This window comes from Rhinoraja longicauda, chromosome 15, assembly GCF_053455715.1.
Source record: "Rhinoraja longicauda isolate Sanriku21f chromosome 15, sRhiLon1.1, whole genome shotgun sequence".
Taxonomy (NCBI): domain Eukaryota; kingdom Metazoa; phylum Chordata; class Chondrichthyes; order Rajiformes; family Arhynchobatidae; genus Rhinoraja; species Rhinoraja longicauda.
Genome location: NC_135967.1, coordinates 48,301,398 through 48,322,877, shown reverse-complemented (window position 1 = coordinate 48,322,877; position 21,480 = coordinate 48,301,398). Strand labels below are relative to the sequence as shown.

Here is a 21,480-nt window from a genome sequence, read left to right as displayed (position 1 = left end):
TGAAGCTGAATGTAGATCCATTACAGTCAGAGAAAGGTGAATTTATATTGGGAAACAAGGAAATGGCAGAACAGTTAAACGAGTACATTGGTTTTGTCTTCACTGAGGAAGACACAATCAATCTTGCAGAAATATAAGGGGACCGAGGTTCTAGTGGGAGGGAGGAACTGAAGGGAATCCACGTTAGTCAGAAAATGGTGTTAGGTAGATGCTGGAGTTAGAAACATAGAACATAGAAAATAGGTGCAGGAGTAGGCCATTTGGCCCTTCGAGCCTGCACCGCCATTCAATATGATCATGGCTGATCATCCAGCTCAGTAACCTGTACCTGCCTTCTCTCCATACCCCCTGATCCCTTTAGCCACAAGGGCCACATCTAACTCCCTCTTAAATATAGCCAATGAACTGGCCTCAACTACCTTCTGTGGCAGAGAATTCCACAGATTCACCACTCTCTGTGTGAAAAAAAACTTTCTCATCTCGGTCCTAAAAGACTTCCCCCTTATCCTTAAACTGTGACCCCTTGTTCTGGACTTCCCCAACATCGGGAACAATCTTCCTGCATCTAGCCTGTCCAACCCCTTAAGAATTTTGTAAGTTTCTATATCTGTAATTTTGTACGTCTCAATCTTCTAAATTCCAGCGAGTACAAGCCGTGACTATCCAGTCTTTCTTCATATGAAAGTCCTGCCATCCCAGTTGATTATTAATGATGTTATAGCAGCGCATTTGAAAAGCAGTGACAGGATCGGTCAAAGTCAGCATGGATTTATGAAGAGGAAATCATGCTTGACTAATCTTTTGGAATTTTTTGAGGATGTAACAAGTAGAATGGATAAGGGAGAACCAGTGGATGTGGTGTTTCTGGACTTTCAAAAAGCCTTTGACAAGGTCCCACACAAGAGATTCGCGTGCAAAATTAGAGCACATGGTATTGGGGGTAGAGTATTGACATGGATAGAGAACTGGTTTGCAGACAGGAAGCAAAGAGCAGGAATTAACGGGTCCTTTTCAGAATGGCAGGCAGTGATTAGTGGGGTGCTGCAAGGCTCGGTGCTGAGACCCTAGTTGTTTATAATATATATTAACGATTTAGACGAGGGAATTAAATGTAACATCTCTAAGTTTGCAGCTGACACAAAGCTGAGTGGCAGTGTGAGCTGCGATGAGGATGCAATGAGGCTGCAGGGTCACATGGATAGGTTGGACAGACAGGGATGAACAATTTTTGAAGTTCATCCAAGTGGTCTTTAAATCGGGTTCATGATGGTAGGCGGTAGCGGTGAGACCAGTTAGTCTGACATCAGTGCTTGAGTCGATTATTAAAGATGTGATAGCATAAGAAAATAACTGCAGATGCTCTATACAAATCGAAGGTATTTATTCACAAAATGCTGGAGTCACAGCAGGTCAGGCAGCATCTCAGGAGAGAAGGAATGGGTGACGTTTCGGGTCCAGTGCATTTGGAAGGCAGAGACAGGATGGTCCAAGTCAGCATGGATTTATGAAGGGGAAATCATGCTTGACTAATCTTCCCGAATTTTTTGAGAATGTTACAAGTAGAATGTTTAAGGGAGAGCCAGTGAATGTGGTGTATCTGGACTTTCAAAAAGCCTTTGATAAGGTCCCACACAAGAGATTAGTGTGCAAAATTAGAGCTCCCAGCCTTGGTCATCCTGGAGCCATATCTCCGTAATCCGAACTATATCGTATCCATTCACAACTATAGATTATAGGGTATAGGTTTAAGATGAGAACGGCAAAGTTTAAAGGAGATGTGCGGGGCTAGATTTTTTTACCCAGAGCAAAGAAAGAAAATCGATCACATGCAGACAGATGAGTATATCTTGGCATTGTGTTCAGTACAGATCTTGTGGCCAACGGGCCTATTCCTGTATTATATATTCAATGATCTATGTAATTTTTGGTTCAATTGGATTCAGTGGTGTAGATGTTGTCTGACAACACAGAACAATCTCACAATCCCCCTCCCTGACCAGGTGGTTTATTTCACTGCAACATTCCCGTACGTGGTTCTGACCATGCTTCTGATCCGAGGACTGACCCTGGAGGGAGCCCGGAAAGGGATTGAATTCTACATTGGAAACCAGTCAGACTTCTCAAAGCTGGCTGATGCTGAGGTAAATCACTGAATGACCCATCAAGTTCCAGATGTGCTTTAATTGTATGAAGTATTTCTTTCTTCCCTTCATTGATTGTGCTGAACGTTGTTTTGGGATTTGGTTCTCATGAGATCTATTTCCAGTTGCTTCTGTCATGCTGCAAAAAGATTTGCCCTGACTTTGTGATGAACTCTGTGAGCAGGGAAGGATGTGATGAAGTCGGAAGCATTTGGACTCCTTGGGATGAAGTGGGAATCGAAGCTGTAGAATAGATCTGTATGGAATATGTGGAAAGGCAAGAATGAAATAAAGCTTTAGACTTTAGAGATACAGTGCGGAAACAGGCCCTTAAGTCCCCCGCGTCCGTGCCGACCAGTGATCACCCCGTACACTAGCAGAAACCTACATACTAGGGACAATTTACAATTTTACTGAAGAAAATTAACCTACAAACATGTACATCTCTGGGATGTGGGAGGAAACTGGAGCACCCGGAGAAAACCCACATGGTCACGGAGAAAGTACAAACTCGGTAGAGACAGCATCGGTTGTCAGAATCAAAACTGGGTCTCTGGTGCTGTAAGACAGCAACTCTATTGCTGCAATACTGCGATTTTTTTTAATGAAATGGAATTTGGAACAATAGTTACTTTAGAATTGTGTTTAGTTTATTGTCAAATGTACCGATGTACAGTGAAAGGCTTTTGTTGCGTGCTTACCAGTCAGCAGAAAGAGAATACATGATGAGCATTGAAACATCCAGTGTACAGATACAATATAAAGGAAATAACGTTCAATGCAAGGTAATGCCAGTAGTGTCCAATCAAAGATAGTCTCCAATGAGGTAGATAGTACTACTCTCTGTTGTTGGTTCAATTGCCATATAAAAGACCCGATGGGAGAAGAGGGAGTGGCCAGGGTGCCTCTCATCCTTGATTATGCTGGTAGTCTTGCTGAGGCAGCGTGAGGTATAAATTGAGTGAATGGAAGGGAGGTTGGTTTGTGTGATGGCCTGGGCTGTGTCCTGCAATTCTCTGCAATTTCTTGCAGACTTAGATGAAGCTGTTCCCAAACTATGCTGTGATGCATCCTGATAAAATGCTTTCTATGGCACATCTGTAGAAGTTGGTGAGAGTTGTTGGGGACATGCTGAACTTCCTAAGCCTTATGAGGAAGTGGAGCTCGGTAAACAGTGTATTTTTCTGTTTATTTCAGATCCATCAGTGACTTTTTTGGTAGTTATCAATGCCTGTGTCATTTTAACCTTTACTATTTGTGGATATGAAAGTTATGACCTAATATTGCTAGATGTGGACATTTTAGATTCTAATTTCTTTGTTTTCGTTGGGAGTATTTGGGGGGTAAATACCTTCCCTTTCCAGTGTTGGAGGCTGAGGGGAGACCTGATCAGAGTATGTAAAATTTTGAGAGGCATAGACAGGGTAGATAGTCAAAACCTTTACCAGAGGGCATAGCTGCAAGGTGAGAGGAGCAAAGTTTAATGGAAATGTTTTTTTACACTGAGTGGTGGGTGTCTGCAATGTTCAGCCTGGGCAGGGATGGTAGTAGAAGCAGATAAGATGGTGGTGTTTAAAAGACTTCTAGATGGGTACATGGATATGTAGGAAATGGTGGGATATGGACCATGTGCAGATGAAGTGATTAGTTTAGCTTGATGCTGAGGTGTGCAGTTAATTAACTTTTTGTTCTTTGTGTGGTTGAATGAATTTGAGTAAAATTTTGCAGTGCTGACTAATTTTACCATCTGTGCACCAGGTCTGGAAAGATGCTGCAACACAGATTTTTTATTCACTTGCAGTGGGTTCCGGCAGTCTAATAACCCTGTCGTCCTACAACAAATTCCACAACAACTGTTACAGAGATACCATCACTGTCTGTGTGGTGAACTGTGCCACGAGTGTGTTTGCTGGATTTGTCATCTTCTCCGTCCTGGGACACATGGCTCACGTACAGGACAAGCCTGTTTCAGAGGTCGCTCAGTCAGGTAAAGCAAATTCAGCGACGATCACCCAGGTATGGCCCTCGTTCTGAAACCAATCCTCCATCAGATGAGAAATTGTACAAAACTGCGCCATAATTCTTGTTGGAATTGATGCTTAAGTCCTAAAGTAATACAGCACTTGGTGATATGAGGGGCAAGTCTTTGTTTACATGGAGGATGTGAGGGTCTGGAATGCACTGCCAGGGCTGGAGGTGGAGGCATTTATGAGGCTTTTGATCAACACATGGATAAGCAGGGAATGGAGAGGTATGGATTCAGTGCACGCAGATGAGATTTGTTTAATTTGTCATCAGGTTCGGCACACATATTGAGGGTCGAAGGTCCTGGTTTTGTGCCGTACTGTTCTGTGTTAACACTGGTAGTATGTTACACTGACAGATTAGATGTGAATCAGGAGTTGGAATATCTCCAAATTACTCATCATGCGTTCAGAACATGTTTTTAATTCCCTGGCAATTTCATATTGATTAAAATTGACCAGTATACCATCCTGATGATCTGGTCTTGGAGGATTCCCATAGGGCTAAATCTATTAATGTTACACAATTTCAGAGAAATAGAGAGAAAATAAATCTGTAATAGGAGGTTCATAATTCAAACAGAGTTTGTCATTGCAGACATGAACAATGAAGTGAACAGCACAGAAATATGTCGGTATCCCTGCCTCACCCATACCGACCAAGATGCCTATTTAGGCCAATCCCATTTGTGCTTTGCAGCCCTTAGTCCCTTATTCCTTTCCAATCCAAGTATTTGTCTGAATGCCTTTTAAATATAATTCAATTAATTTGTGATTTAATTAAAGTGTGATTAAATATATTTGTATCTGCCTGCACAATATCCTTTGGCAGATTGTTCCAGATATTCAATACACTCTGTGTAACTGTGTCCCACTGTCCCACTGTGTAACACTGTCCCACTGTGTAACTGTGTCCCACTGTGTAACACTGTCCCACTGTGTAACACTGTCCCACTGTGTAACACTGTCCCACTGTGTAACACTGTCCCACTGTGTAACACTGTCCCACTGTGTAACACTGTCCCACTGTGTAACTGTGTCCCACTGTGTAACACTGTCCCACTGTGTAACTGTGTCCCACTGTGTAACTGTGTCCCACTGTGTAACACTGTCCCACTGTGTAACTGTGTCCCACTGTGTAACACTGTCCCACTGTGTAACTGTGTCCCACTGTGTAACACTGTCCCACTGTGTAACTGTGTCCCACTGTGTAACTGTGTCCCACTGTGTAACACTGTCCCACTGTGTAACTGTCCCACTGTGTAACACTGTCCCACTGTGTAACTGTGTCCCACTGTGTAACTGTGTCCCACTGTGTAACACTGTCCCACTGTGTAACTGTGTCCCACTGTGTAACACTGTCCCACTGTGTCCCACTGTGTAACACTGTCCCACTGTGTAACACTGTCCCACTGTGTAACACTGTCCCACTGTGTAACTGTGTCCCACTGTGTAACACTGTCCCACTGTGTCCTTAGACAACCTTCTAATGATATTTATAACTCCACCAATTTTCATTTGTCTGCAAAGTTACTAAATAATACCCCCTACATTCTCAAGCAATTAATTGATATCGATGGCAAACAACAAAGGTCCCAGTGGAGATCTCAGCGGTATGCCACTTGGTTCACACCTCCGGCCAGAAAAACACCCATCCACCACTATCCTCTGCCTCCCATCACTGAGCCAATGTTGGATCCAGTTTGCCAAGAGACCTCGGATCCCATGAGCACCTCACCTTCTGCAGCAGCCTGCCACGTGGAACTTTGGGAGTAAATGGGAATGCAGAGCTACAGTTATAATCATATCAGCCATGTTCTTCTTAAAGGCAAGATGAATGAAAGGGGTTCAGAACTATTGCTGCTCCTAACCTACATGTTACAAGTGCTTAGGGAGCGGTCTCAAGGGCATCATTGGGCTAACATATTGAGCAGTAACAGTTCCAACCTGTGTTGAATTTCGATGTCAAATCTGAAGGAAAAAAAACTCAGTCATGTAGTAACAAAACATGTAGTGACAGGGAACTTAAAAGCATTGATGTAAAGAGACCTTGCAGTGCATCTAAAGCACCCTGAAGTAGCAACATAGGTGGATAGGGTTGAGAAGAAAGCATTTGGCATGCTTGCCTTTATAGACCCAGGGCTTGAGTAAAAGAGTTGGGAAGTTCTAAAATTATGCTTTAAGTATCAGTCACAGAGATATTCTCTCAATATTTAATGCACCATTTCCATTGTATCCGCTGTTCAGGTTTTGGTTTGGTTTTCATTGTCTATCCAGAGGCTCTTGCACAGCTGCCGTGGGCTCCTCTATGGTCCGTTTTATTTTTCTTCATGCTGATCACGCTGGGACTTGACACTCAGTTTGCAACTGTGGGTAAGAGCCATGTTACTTCACTGAGCCAGTGGTTTTCCAGCTTTACAAAGGGCTAAAATTGTTGATTGATAGCAGAAAAATGAAGTTACTGTGAATGATGCTGGTGGATGAATGATGGGCCAATAATCTTGAGTGCTAATACTATTACCCTCTTTTGCCCACCACCATCAAGACACAAACTCATTTAAGAGTTTAACAGCGACCCCTACCCGGAGAATCTGTTAGGATGATATTGGGCTTAGGAGATCAAATAATGCGTAGATCAACACCCTGGGTTAGTGAAGACCTGATTTGTAGACGTTTGACTTTACACACATTTTAAAGCATTTTTGAAGATGGGGAAGTCAGTGACAGAAATGCAAACATCTTCACAAGATACGGAGTAGGAGTAGCAGCTGGTCCATTTAACAGATAACTTGTCTTCAAAATAAAATATATAGCAAGCAAGTGGATGTGGCACATTCTGATTCTGTACCATTGTAACTCCACAGAGAAAGACAATAAATAAATGTTAATCAATCATTGAAACTGCTGGTTTCAGACTTTCAGAAAGTTCCATTAACGGAGAGTTCTCAAGAACAGATCCCTTAATTAGCCCTTATTCACAAAATGCTGGAGTAACTCAGCAGGTCAGGCAGCATCTCAGGGGAGAAGGAATGGGCGACGTTTCGGGTCGAGACCCTTCTTAATTAACCCTTACTCACGAACAGAAACCGCACGACAGCTGACTCTGGTTTGTGACACCTTTAGTTATGCAATGGGGACATGATGAATGAAACCAGGAGTAGTTTGAGGTATCATTATATTAACTAAGAAAGCATTGGCAAACATGTTTGGGAAAACAGGTTCTTTAAGAAAATAACTGCAGATGCTGGTACAAATCGATTTATTCACAAAATGCTGGAGTAACTCAGCAGGTCAGGCAGCATCTCGGGAGAGAAGGAATGGGTGACGTTTTGGGTCGAGACCCTTCTTCAGACTGATGTCAGGGGGGCGGGACAAAGGAAGGATATAGGTGGAGACGGGAAGATAGAGGGAGATCTGGGAAGGTGGAGGGGAAGGGAGGGACAGAGGAACTATCTAAAGTTGGAGAAGTCGATGTTCATACCACTGGGCTGCAAACTGCCCAGGCGAAAAATTAGATGCTGTTCCTCCAATTTCCGGTGGGCTTCACTATGGCACTGGAGGAGGCCCATGACAGAAAGGTCAGACTGGGAATGGGAGGGGGAGTTGAAGTGCTCGGCCACCGGGAGATCAGTTTGGTTAATGCGGACCGAGCGCAGGTGTTCAGCGAAGCGATCGCCGAGCCTGCGCTTGGTTTCGCCGATGTAAATGAGTTGACATCTAGAGCAGCGGATGCAATAGATGAGGTTGGAGGAGGTGCAGGTGAACCTTTGTCTCACCTGGAAAGACTGTTTGGGTCCTTGGATGAAGTTGAGGGGGGAGATAAAGGGACAGGTGTTGCATCTCGTGCAGTTGCAGGGGAAAGTGCCCGGGGTTGGGGTGGTTTGGGTAGGAAGGGACGAGTGGACCAGGGAGTTACGGAGGGAACGGTCTCTGCGGAACGCAGAGGGGGGAGGGGATGGGAAGATATAGCCAGTGGTGGGGTCCCGCTGTAGGTGACGGAAATGTTGGTGGATGGTATGTTGGATCCGCTGGCTGGTGGGGTGGAAGGTGAGAACGAGGGGGATTCTGTCCTTGTTGCGAGTAGGGGGAGGGGGAGCAAGAGTGGAGCTGCGGGATGTAGAAGAGACCCTAGTGAGAGCCTCATCTATAATGGAGGAGGGGAAGCCCCGTTTCCTGAAGAACGAGGACATCTCGGAAGCCCTAGTGTGAAACACCTCATCCCGGGCGCAGATGTGGCGTAGATGGAGGAATTGGGAGTAGGGGATAGACTTTTTGCAGGGGACCGGGTGGGAAGAAGTGTAGTCCAGATAGCTGTGCGAGTCAGTGGGTTTATAGTAAATGTCCGTCACTAGTCTGCTGTGCGAGTCAGTGGGTTTATAGTAAATGTCCGTCACTAGTCTGCTGTGCGAGTCAGTGGGTTGCTGTTCTTTGCTGGTCATTGTTGTTCATTCTTGGACTCAAAACCAGTTTCCACAATGCCAGCCTCAAGCAATCAGCTTTGGAGCTTCCTCCTGTGGAGTGAGCAAGACTGATACATGAAGATTCAGCGTTAAAGCAGGAATCTGAGTTTACATTCAGTGGCTAGACTGGTTTGGAAGCATGCTTAGATTATATGTTTTTAGATCAATCTTTAATAGTTAATTAGATAACACTAGGCTTGTATACACTGGAATTTAGAAGGATGAGAGGAGATCTTATCAAAACGTATAAGATTATTAAGCGGTTGGACACGTTAGAGGCAGGAAACATGTTCCCAATGTTGGGGGAGTCCAGAACAAGGGGCCTCAGTTTAAGAATAAGGAGTAGGCCATTTAAAATTGAGATGAGGAAAAACTTTTTCAGTCAGAGAGTTGTGAATCTGTGGAATTCTCTGCCTCAGAAGGCAGTGGAGGCCAATTCTCTGAATGCATTCAAGAGAGAGCTAGATAGAGCTCTTAAGGATAGCGGAGTCAGGGGGTATGGGGAGAAAGCAGGAACGAGGTACTGATTGAGAATGATCAGCCATGATCACATTGAATGGCGGTGCTGGCTCGAAGGGCCGAATGGCCTCTTCCTGCACCTATTGTCTATTGTCTATACTATTTATGTTAGGAGGGTCACAGGTAACACTGAGTTCAGTTTTACTAGTTCCATATCAAAATTGCGTTAGAACCAATTTGGCCCTCATACATATAATGTGCACTAATTCATCGATCGCATTATATTCGATTTGTGTTATCTGTAACAATCAATCAATCAGTCTTCTCATTTTATACTTTCTTTCATCAGAAACAAACATAACAATTCTGCTGGACATGTTCCCTTCATTTCTCCGACCAAAGCGCCTTTCTTTGACGATGGCCATTTGCTTGTCATTCTATGTCCTTGGCCTTATATATGTAACACAGGTATGTTTTCTCTATGATTATTTAAATGCTTAAGGACAAGTAGCCAAATCTGTGTGGGTTTGGATTCGATGGATTGGATTTTAAAGACAAGCCCCACAGAATTTCACCTCACTACCATTGTGACACTTTGGGTGGGGACAGGGAATCCATCTGTCCCATGAAGTAATCCACTTTACACCACTCAATCTGTCAATGCCTCGTGATGTGTCCAACCATTCCCATAATTTATCCCAAGCCCAGCCCAGCCCAGGATGCATCCATCCAAACTCCTAGTGTCAGCTCCCTGATTCCCCTCAGGACTGAACTGAGTCTTTGGTCAATCCCTCACCCCCCACTGTCAGCCCACATCTCTCCTGTGATCTCACCAATTACCTTTCCTCCTCAGTCTATTGGACAGCCAACTGTCCCATCTCCATCTCAGTCCCATTCTGTTTCCTCGTTCACAATCTGACATCTGCCAGCGTCCATACTCAGTTAAAAGGGCAATCTTCCCAACTTTTACACATTCTCCCCCAACCTGCTCCCACGACATGCTCTGTCCCGGCTTGTTCCCCGCTCTTCCATCCTATTTGGTTTTGCCTCCAGCCATGTGGTCCATTCGCCCACCAACATTACCTTCCCGGCTCCTCTAAAAACTGTTCAAAACCTGCCACCTTGCATCCTTATAGTTATAGAGATGTACAGCATTAAAGTAGGCCCTTTGGCCCACCTTGTTCATGCCACCCAAGTTGGCATTCTGGGTTAGTCCCATTTACTTGCATTTGGCCAATAGCCCTCCAGACCCTTCCTATCCATACATCTGTATTCAGGCTCTGATCACCTCCTAGCCCTTCACATGGTCTGTGGGATCTAGCCAGAAACATAGACCACCTTGTATTCGATTTCCCCTGTCCTAAAAACTCCAAGTTCCATCACGCTCCAAACAGCTTTCCCCTACTCCCAGAACTTGACAGGGCATCACACCTCCACCCAACCCCCCCCAATGCCAACCACCGTCCCTCATCGCAGTGCAGATCCTTCAATCACACTGACTATGATCTCCAAACCCTCTTCACCCACAGTGGCCTGCCAGTTTCACACTGACTGGTTGTGCCCAGAAAAAGCAATGTAAAATGGACATACCCGGACAGGTATATGGATAGAAAAGGTTTAGAAAGATATACTAGACCAAATCTCTCCTGCATTGGTGCAGCACCCCCTCCTCCCCATCCCCTCCCCTCTCCCCCTCCCCTCAGCCCCCTCTCCTCCCACCCACTCCCCCATCCCTCCCTCCCCATCCCATCCCCCTGACCCCTTCCCCATCCCCGATCCCTCCTCCCTCTCCTTCGACCCCATCCCCTTCACCCCTTCCCCATCCCCGGCATCCCCCCTCCCTCCCCTCCCCTCTTCCCCCCTCCTGTGGCTGTGTGCGGGCAAGGGGGGACAGAGAAAAGGCACTGACCTCGGCCCTGTTTCTCCTGCGGGCCTCTCCTTCGTGGAGCCAAAACGTCGCCTGCAGTTCGGCCGCAATCTGCAGTGGGGAACGGGGGGGATGGCATGGACCCGTTGCCGGGCGGGGAACATCTCCCGGGGCCGTGGGTGGGCAAGAGTGGACAGGGGGTAGGCACTGATTTCGGCCCCATTTCTCCTGCTCTAGATGTAGATAGATAGAAAGATAGAAGATAGATAGAAGATGATAGTAGATAGAGAGTAGATATATAGATAGAAGATAGAATATAGATAGATAGAAGATAGATAGATAGTAGATAGATAATAGATAGATAATAGATAGATAATAAATAGAAAGATTGATAGATAGATAGATAGATAATATAGATAGAATAGATAGGTAGGATGGAATAAAATAGATAGAATAGATAGAATAAATAGATAGAATAGATGGACCAAATGCAGGCAAATAGCTTAGATGGAGCAACTTGGTAGGCACAGATGAAACATAGAAAAATAGGTGCAGGAGGAGGTCATTCGGTCCTTCGAGTCAGCACCGCCATTCAATATGATCATGGCTGATCATCTAAAATCAGCACCCCGTTCCTGCTTTTTCCCAATATCCCTTGATTCCGCTAGCCCAAAGATCTAAATATAACTCTCTTGAAATCATCCAGTGAATTGGCCTCCACTGCCGTCTGTGACAGAGAATTCCACAGATTCAAAACTCTCTGGGTGAAGACATTTTTCCTCATCTCAGTCCTAAATGGCTTACCCCTTATTCTTAAACTGTGACCCCTGGTTCTGGACTCCCCCAACATCGGGAACATTATTCCTGCATCAAGCTTGTCCAATCCTTTAAGAATTTTATATGTTTCTATAAGATCCCCCCTCATCCTTCTAAATTCCAGTGAATACAAGCCCAGTCGACCCATTCTTTCATAATTTGTCAGTCCCGCCATCCCAGGAATTAACCTGGTGAACCTAGGCTGTACTCCCTCAATAGCAATAATGTCCTTCCTCAAATTAGGAAACCAAAATTGCACACAATAGTCTAAGTATGGTCTCACCGGCGCCCTGTACAACTGCAGGACCTCCTTGCTCCTAAACTTAAATTCTCTCGCAATGAAGGCCAACATGCCATTAGCTTTCTTCACTGCCTGCTGTGCCTGCATGCTTACTTTCAGTGACTGATGTACAAGCACACCCAGGTCTTGTTGCAGCTCCCCTTTTCCTAAACTGACGCCATTCAGATAATAATCTGCCTTCCTGTTCTTGCCACCAAAGTGGATAACCTCACATTTATCCACATTAGACTGCATCTGCCATGTATCTGCGCACTCACCCAACCTATCCAAGTCACCCTGCAGCTTCATAGCATCCTCCTCGCAGCTCACACTGCCACCCAGCTTTGTGTCATCCACAAACTTGGAAATGTTACATTTAATTCCCTCATCTCAATCGTTTATATTGTAAACAACTGGGGTCCCAGCACCGAGCCTTGCGGCACCCCACTGGTCACTGCTGAGTAGGGCTGAAGGGCCTGTTTCTGTATTTTATGACTCTACTCCTATATCCCACTGTTGAGTCAATTTATTTGGGCAATGGAGGCCATTTAAAAAACAGAGCAAAGGTTGGTGGAGTGATGCAGCAGGTGGAACCGCTGCCTCACGTCATCAGTGGTGCCTGTTCAATGCTGATCTCCAGAACTGTCTGTGTCGAGTTTGGACATTCTCCAAGTGACTACAATGCTTTTCCACCTACATGCAGGTCTCCCAAAGACGTGCAGGTTATTGAGTTTATTGATGGGAATGTTGAGAGAATAAGTTAAGGGGAAAGCTAGTGGAGGCACAGGTTTACTGAGATGCCCCCTTCTATGCTTTGTAGAAATAATGGAATCAACAAAATCTGAAGCAGTATTTCACGATAACAGTAGGATAATATAACAGTATAACAGAGCTTTATTTGTCATTCGGTACCGAAGTACCGAACGAAACTACATAGCAGTCATAGAAAAAAAGAACACAAGACACATAACCCCAACACAAACGTCCATCACAGTGACTCCAAACACCCCCTCACTGTGATGGAGGCAACAAAACTTCCACTCTCTTCCCCACGCCCACGGACAGACAGCTCGTCCCCGACCGACCCGCACAGTCCCCGCAAGGGGATGGAAGTCCCCGCGGCCGAATCGCACCGGGCGCTGAAACGTCTCGCGGCCGAGCTGGGCGATGAAAGGCCCCACGACCAAGCCTTGCGCAGCTAAGTCCCGTGGCCGAGCCGCACCGGGCGATGTTAAGCCCCGCGGCCGAGCCGCACCAGCGATAAAAAGTCCCTCGGCCGAGCCGCACCGGGCACTGTTAAGTCCAGCGGCCAAGCCGCACCGGGCGATGTTAAGTCCAGCGGCCGAGCCACACCGGGCACTGTTAAGTCCAGCGGCCAAGCCGCACCGGGCCATGTAAAGTCCAGCGGCCGAGCCGCACCGGGCGATGTTAGGCCCCGCAGCCGAGCCGCACCCCACGCCGTGAGGAAGAGAAAAGTTTCCCCCACCTCCCCCCCCCCACCCACACCACCACCCCCCACACATACACAACCAAAACAAACAAAAAAAAACCATCCCAACACCGACACACAACAAAAAAAAAGGAAAAAAGACGAACAGACTGCTAGCGAGCCGCAGCCATTAGGCGCCGCCACTTCCGCTAATTTACCCAGAATAAAAACATTGGGTGACTGATTTGCCGTGTGTAAAATCAGTCGGTCTCTCTCAGCAGTCCAGTCACCAAGCTGGACCCCACCTCATCATACCTGTCGCGGTGTGTAGCCCACACTCCTCAGACAATGCACAGGGCTGATTTTGGCTCCAAATCAACACATTAAGTAGTTTGCTAAGGATGAAATGGAGTTACTGGGTATGTTTTGGAGAGGATGCAGAGGAGGTTTACCAGGATGCTGCCTGGATTAGAGGGTTTCAGCTACAGGGAGTTGGATGGACTTGGATTACTTTCTCTGGAACGTCAGAGGTCAAGGGGAGACTTGACAGAAGTATATCAAATTATGAGGGGCACAGATAAGGTAGACATTCAGAATTTTTCTCCCATGGTGGAAATCTCCAACACTGGAGGGCATAGCTATAAAATGAGAGCGGGAAAGTTTAATGGGAATGTGAGGGGCAAGTTATTTTTTTTAAACAGAGTGTGGTGGGGCCTGGAACGAATTGTTAGGGGTGATAGTGGAGGCAGATGATAGTGTTATTTAAGAAGCTTTTAGACAGGCACAGAGAATGAAGGAATAGAGGAATATGGATTATTTGCAGGCAGATGAGGTCATTCCAGCTAGGCATCATGTTCAGCACAAATATTGTGGGCCGAAGTGCCTGCTCTTGCGCTGTACTTGCCTATCTATGTATCAAATTTCATGTTTAATTTTAGGCTGGGATTTACTGGATCAACTTACTTGATCATTTCTGTGCCGGGTGGATTCTCATTACAGCCGCTCTTCTGGAACTCATCGGCCTGAGCTGGATCTATGGTAGGTGTGCCCAGACAACCAGGGAAGCGGCAAAACAAAAACAGAGTCATTTGTCTGAAAAAAACCCAAGAAGAGCATCTTTGAGTTTCTTCAGACAAAGAAAACAAAGTTACTAGGGTGATGTTGAATGGTTCAGTGCTACTTTATTGTGGGGTAAAAAGAAAGAGCATACTGGAGTAACTTAGCGGGTCAGGCAGCATGTCTGGAGAACATGGACGTTTCGGGTCGGGACCCTTCCTCAGACTGATTGTAGGGGAGGAGGGGGGTGGTGGGGGGAAGCTGGAAGAGAGGGGGGGCAAGCTGCAAGAAAGGAGGGGCAGGAGATCCATTGTTGAGACATGCACCTAGGTACAGAGAAATTCCTTTTTTGCTTACAATTCAATAAAAATCTTACTGTACATAGCACAATCATACTTAAGTAAAAGAGTGAATAGTACATTACACAGAGACAGTACACAAGAGGTGACTCAACTCGACTTCATCTACAGAATGGAAGTATTGTCCTCAACCACAAAGGCCTTTTGCCATTTCATTCCATATTCACAAGGCACAGCAGACCTTCTGTGACTTTGCTCATGACCCCTTGGTTTGCTGAGGTTCTGGATATATTTATTGAAGCATTTGCTGCTAATTGATTCCTGGTCACATAGACCAAACATAGATGTGGTGAATGCACAGAGTCTTTTAGCTAGAGTAGAGGAATCAAAAATCAGAAGACATAAGTTTATGGTGAAAGGGGAAAGATTTGCCCACGGAGCAACTTTTTTTCTCAGAGGTTAGTGGGTTTATGGAGCGAACTGCTGGAGGTAATTGAGACAGGTACTATAACAGCTTTCAAATACATGGACAGGAAAGGTTTAGAAAATAGGCCATATGTGTGCAAATGGGACTTCTTAAATAGGACTTCTTGGTTGGCGTGGATGAGTTGGGCCAATGGGTCTATTTCCTTTCCATGCTGTACGACTCAATGACTAAACTTCATCTCTGCATTCCTGCTGTCCACAGGGGTGAACAGATTCATCAGGGACATTGAGATGATGATTGGGAAGAGGAGCTGGCTGTTCTGGCTGTGGTGGAAAGTGTGCTGGTGTTTTATCTCACCGTGCTTGTTGGCGGTAAGATTTTAAATCTTTTATTAATGAAAATCACCAATTGTCCAACTCATTGCATCTCTGATGTCTTTCTGTGCAATCATTTCAAACAGGTGGTCTTAGCCTGGTCTTTGGTCACATTCACCCCACCAACATACGGACTCATTGAGTACCCCACCTGGGCAACAGCTCTCGGCTGGTGTATGATCATCTGCTGCATTATGTGGATCCCCATCGTTGCCATTGTGAAAGTTGCCCAAGCTGAGGGCTCCACATTGTACCAGGTGAGGAAACAACTTGATAGACTTAAACAGAATATGAAGTGTCCTCACTTCTTAACATGTCATTTCTGCAAGATTCCTGATGTTAGAGATGTTTAGGTTTATTATTGTCACGTTTACAGAGAAAAGGTTTGTTTTGCATCTAATCCGATCAGATGTAACATCACAAATACAATCAAGTCAAGATCGTACAATAGGTAGAACAAAGCGGAGGGTACAGAGTGCAGAATATACACCGTTCAGCCAAAACATTATGCCCACCTGCCTAAAATGCTGTTGGTCCTCCGTGTGCAGCCCCATACGCAGCAGGGTGCGATGCACTGTGTATTGTGACACATTCCTCCCGTCACAACCATTAACATTTTCTGTGACTTGTGCCACAGTAGACCTTCTGTCAGTTCGGACCAGACGGGATAGCCTTCGTTGCCCTCGCGCATCAATGAGCTTTGGGCACCCAACAACCTTGTGGGTTTGTCCCTCTTTGGACCACTGTCGGTAGGTACTCACCACTGCTGACCGGGAGCACCCCACAAGCCTTGCCGTTTCACAGATGCTCTGACCCAGTCGTCTGGCCATAACAATTTGGCCTTTGTCAAAGTTGCTCAGGTCTTTACTCCTGCCCATTTCTCCTGCATCCAACAAATCATCTTCAAGAACTGACTGTTCACTTGCTGCTTAATATATCCCACCCCTTGACAGGTGCCATTGTAACAAGATAATCAATGTTATTTACTTCACCTGTCAGTAGTCACAATATTTTGGCTCATCGGTGTAGTTCTCAGCATTGTAATGCATCAGTTCCATAGACAAAGCCCAAAATCCACAACAGGGTAAAGGTGAATTGGACAGTACCTAGTTTATGGAAGTGTAAGAAAATAACTGCAGATGCTGGTACAAATCGAAGGTATTTATTTCACAAAAATGCTGGAGTAATTCAGTAGGTCAGGCAGCATCTCAGGAGAGAAGGAATGGGTGATGTTTCGGGTCGAGACCCTTCTTCAGACTGATGTCAGGGGGGCGGGACAAAGGAAGGATATAGGTGGAGACAGGAAGATAGAGGGAGAACTGGGAAGGGGGAGGGGAAGAGAGGGACAGAGGAACTATCTAAAGTTGAAGTCAATGTTCATTGACTTTATTTTATTGAGTTTATGGAAGGATCGTTCAGAAGCCAGATAACAGAGGGGAAGAAGCTGTTACTGAGACTATAAGATATAAAAGCCACTTGGTCCCTCAGGTCCGCACTTCTATTCAACAAGATCAAGACTGATTTGACCTTTGCCTTCAACTCACCTCCCCATCTGATCTCCATCTACACGTCACTGAGACTTGCTGCGGTAGAGAATTCCAAATATTCACAACCTTCCAAGAGAAAAAAGCTCCTCCTTATCCCCCTCTCATGATTGAGCCCTTGCCCTGAGACTATATCCCTTTGTTCTAGAATCCTCTCCAGGTGGAATATCCTTACATCATCCACCCTGCCACGTTTCCTTACAATCTTACATGCTTTAATGAGATCGCTCATTCTGCCCAACTCCAGCGAATACTAGCACATTTTTCTCCCTCCTTCCAGGTACCAATGTGTGGGTCATCACTGCACCACCCCAAGGCAAATATATTCTTTGCGAACTAAGGATACCAAAACTAAGCAACACTCTTTAAGTGTCAGTAAACATGGCATCCCCCTGCTGTTGTGGATAATTCCTTACCCATGCCTTCTTTGTGGCTCCACTTCTCCCCCCAGACTGAATACAGATAGTTCCCCTGGTCCTCACTTCTCATCCCACCAGACTCAGCATCCAACGTATCATACTCTGACAGTTCCGCCACGTTCAACATGATCCCATCACCAGTCACATCCTATTCCCACTCTTTTCTGCCTTCTGCAGAGACCACTCCCTCTGCAACTCTTTGGTTCTCCCAGAGTAGAGGAATCAAGAACTAGAGGACATAGGTTTAAGGTGAGCGAGGAAAGATTTAATAAAAACCTGAGGAGCAACCTTTTCACTCAGAATATAGTGTGTGTATGGAATAAGCTGCCAGAGGAGGTATAAGAACACTATTTAAAAAAACATTTGGACAGGTACATGGATGAGGTTTAGAACAATATGGGCCAAATGCAGGGAAATGGGACTAGCATAGATAGGGTATCTTGGTTGGCATGGACAAGTTGAGCAGAAGGGCCTGTTTCCGTGCTATATGAGTCTACAAGTATAACTTACTGATCACACAGATTACCCAAACTTTTCCTCAAGCTGAACCCACCCTCTCTCCTCGCCTCAGTGACTTGTTAAAGCAATGAAATAGTTCTCAACATGTTCTGAGTTCAAGGATTTTCCATTAACTTTCCAGATCTCTGGGTAACACAAACACACATGGATCTTATGTCTTCCACCTCCTAACTTTCAACTCTGCGACCATCAGTAGATAGCTCCTTGAGCAAAATTTGATTCACATATTGAGCCTCCTGGACCCATTTAAAGAATGAATTAATGAAATGATTTAATTTTCTTTCCACAGAAGATTTCTGCTGCTTGTGTGTCAGCTCATGATTGGGGTCCATACTTGGAACAGCACAGAGTGGAAAGATACAGAAATAAGCCAGATTTTGCAGAAGCTCTAACACTGTGATACCTCTTGCTGAATTTGAGGCATGAAAATTTAAGGCAAATTTTCTGTTTGCATTGACCTTGAAAATCACATCATAAATTAATTGGAAGGTCTTCACAATAGCTGATTATTCCACTGGTTCTACCGTTTCCTGAGTTTGAAAAAAAAGTTTCCCAAAAGCACCAAAGTGGAGAGTATCACAAAAGGGGATACTTTAGTGTAGTTTAGAGATACAGCATGGGAGCAGGCCCTTCAGCACATCGCCGATCACAGATCACACATTCACGTTGGTTTTATATTGGTATCCCATTGTCCCATCCACTCCCCATACACTAGAGGCAATTGACAAAGGCCAATTAACCTACAAACCCACATGTTTTTGAGCCATGGGAGGGAACCGATGCAGTCACATGGAGAACGTGCATCTTCACACAAATAGCACCTGAGGTCAGGATTGAACCAGGTTTCTGACACTGAGGCAGCAACTGTACCAGCTGCGCCACTGTGCTGCCCAGGGCTGATAGGTTGAGTGTTGTTAATCTGAGTAACAAGGCTCAGAATGATAAGAAAATTGTGTTTTCAGAAGTTTATTGGATTTACGGGGCTTTTATGTACAGCAAGTAAGAATTTCAAATATTAACTCCACCAGATTTTCCATTGGGAAACCATGCCTAATTCACTTACTGTGAATCTCTGCACAGCAGAATTATTTTGTATATTCATTTCTACAGTGGCTTGATTTTGGAGAAACTATTAAAACTGCGTGGTTCTTTCTATCAGTTCTGCTCTACTGAGTGAGCAATCTCTGAGACACAACAAACTGCAGATGCTGGAATCCTGCATAGAACAATGTACTGGAGTATCACAGTGGGTCAGGCAACATCTCTGGTGGACATCAATAGGCAACGTTTTGGGTGGGAACCCTTCAGTCTCATCCCAAAACGTTGCCTATTGATGTCCTCCAGAGATGCTTCTTGACCCACTGAGATACTCCAGCACTTTGTTTCCTGAGTGACCTCTGAAACAGGTTTGTCCTGTTCATGAGACATGTATCCCAGTGCGAAGAAGATGCCGAAATCAGGAAATGCACTTGTGGCACAGTTCACAACACAGACAGTGCTGCTCTCTCTGTAGCATTTGTTGTAGAGTTTGCTGTATGATTCCAGTATATACATCACCATAACTCACTATGAGAGAATAAAATCTGTGAAGCAGAGGTTTCCAGGCCAGGTGAACATAAGATAGAATCAAAATAAAATTCCAGATGTTGGAAATCTGAAATAAAAACAGAAGACGATGGAAACACTCAGCAGGTCAAGCAGATTGTATGGAAAGAGAAAGAGTCAACTAACCCTCAACACCGGTGCTTCTCAGGGTTGTGTGCTCAGTCTACTTGGACACCTACAGGCATGTGAGTGAGGCAAAAAAAGAGGAAAAGAGCCGAGCGCTTGTGCGAGGCGTACAACGGGGGTCAGAAATTTACACACAAAATTACCAGTTTCAAGCCTCTTTTAGTGCATTTCAAAGTAAAAACAGACATTACAAAATAATGTGAATATGTCACACTAATAACATTTTGAAGTAAATTCACACATTAATTGATAATCAGCCCAAAAAGGTTGTAATTGGCTTTTCTGCTGTGTTTTATATTTTAACCCTGTCCTAATTTAGTTATATAATCTTGCACTTAAATCTTGCATGGATTATTGATTGTGGATGATCAGCCATGATCACAATGAATGTCGGTGCTGGCTCGAAGGGCCGAATGGCCTCCTCCTGCATCTATTTTTCTAAGTTTCTATGTTTCTAAATTTAATATTTACTCATTACAGTTCCACCACTGATTTTCTGGCACTCTTGGTTCCAGAGCTTTGCTGGTTTATCCAGCAGGCCAAGGAAATTGGCTATGGGGATAGATTTGCTGGCTCCAGTTGTGGGCTGAAGTTCCACAGTCCTGGCCGCAGGTTGCAAATTCAACCCACCGATCGGCTGTGAAAGTCCCAATGAGGTTGAGATTGGCTGCCTTTCCCAGCCTAGGTGCCACATTTTCGGGAAGACTTCCACGGCGCGGGGGATTTCTCGCGGAACCCCGAGCGACCTCTAGCGGCCGAATTGACAAATTGGTCGTGGAAGTCCCGATGAGGTCGAGATTGGCTGCCTTGCCCAACCTAGGTGCCGCATTTCCGGGGTGACTTCCAGGGCGGGGGGGGGGGGGGGGGGGGGGGTTCTCGTGGAACCCCTAGCGACCTCTAGCGAAACCTAGTGTTCATTACAAGTCTATATATCGTTTTTCTTTTTTTCGATCCGATTTCTCTGTTTATTTCGCAAAGTGAAAATCGCGGAAACCATGCAAAAAGCGCAGAAAATGGGTTTTTTAATGCGCGGAAATGCAGAAAATTCACATGCCTGTGTGGCCATATAACTGTGTGGCCAAAAAAATCGGCAACTCCATCTTGAAGCTCGCCGATGATACCACTGTCGTCAGTGGGATCAACAAAAACAGAGATTAAGTACAGAATAAAGATTGTGAAAACCTGTGTCATGATTCAAGACACCAAACTAGTACTTATTGTCAGCACGACAAAAGAGTTGGTTGTTGTCCTGAGGAAATGAAGTGGTAAACCCAACCCTTGTTAATGGAACTGCTGCAGAGATGGTTGACAACTTTATGTTTCTTGGCCTCCACATCTCAAACAACCTAACCTGGTTCCTTCACACTGATGTGATCAAGAAAGTGCACCAAAACTTCAACAAGTCAAACAGGTGGTTGACATGATTTACTTGGACTTTGACTTTGGATACGCCATTTTACTTGGATAAAACCTTTGACAAAGTCCCATAAGGAAGACTGATCCAAAAGATTTGAACCCTTGGGATCTTGTGTAAGTTAGCAAAATGGACCCAAAATTGGTCTAGCATAGATGGTGGAGAGCGATGGTGGAGATGGTTTGAGTGATTTAATGCATGTGACCAGTGGTGTCACAGGA

General features: G+C 45.1%; 1 protein-coding gene across 1 annotated transcript in view; it reads left to right on the top strand.

Moving 5' to 3' along the window:
* LOC144600449 (sodium- and chloride-dependent neutral and basic amino acid transporter B(0+)-like) overlaps window positions 1–18,514 on the top strand; it is a 32,757-nt gene extending 14,243 nt beyond the window's left edge. Inside the window, exons 7-14 of the mRNA XM_078412058.1 lie at window positions 2,001–2,141; window positions 3,900–4,128; window positions 6,413–6,538; window positions 9,434–9,552; window positions 14,415–14,514; window positions 15,520–15,629; window positions 15,719–15,889; window positions 18,404–18,514. Coding sequence (XP_078268184.1) covers window positions 2,001–2,141; window positions 3,900–4,128; window positions 6,413–6,538; window positions 9,434–9,552; window positions 14,415–14,514; window positions 15,520–15,629; window positions 15,719–15,889; window positions 18,404–18,514 — 1,107 coding nt within the window. The remainder of the gene's footprint in view (window positions 1–2,000; window positions 2,142–3,899; window positions 4,129–6,412; window positions 6,539–9,433; window positions 9,553–14,414; window positions 14,515–15,519; window positions 15,630–15,718; window positions 15,890–18,403) is intronic.
* Window positions 18,515–21,480: the final 2,966 nt, after the last annotated feature.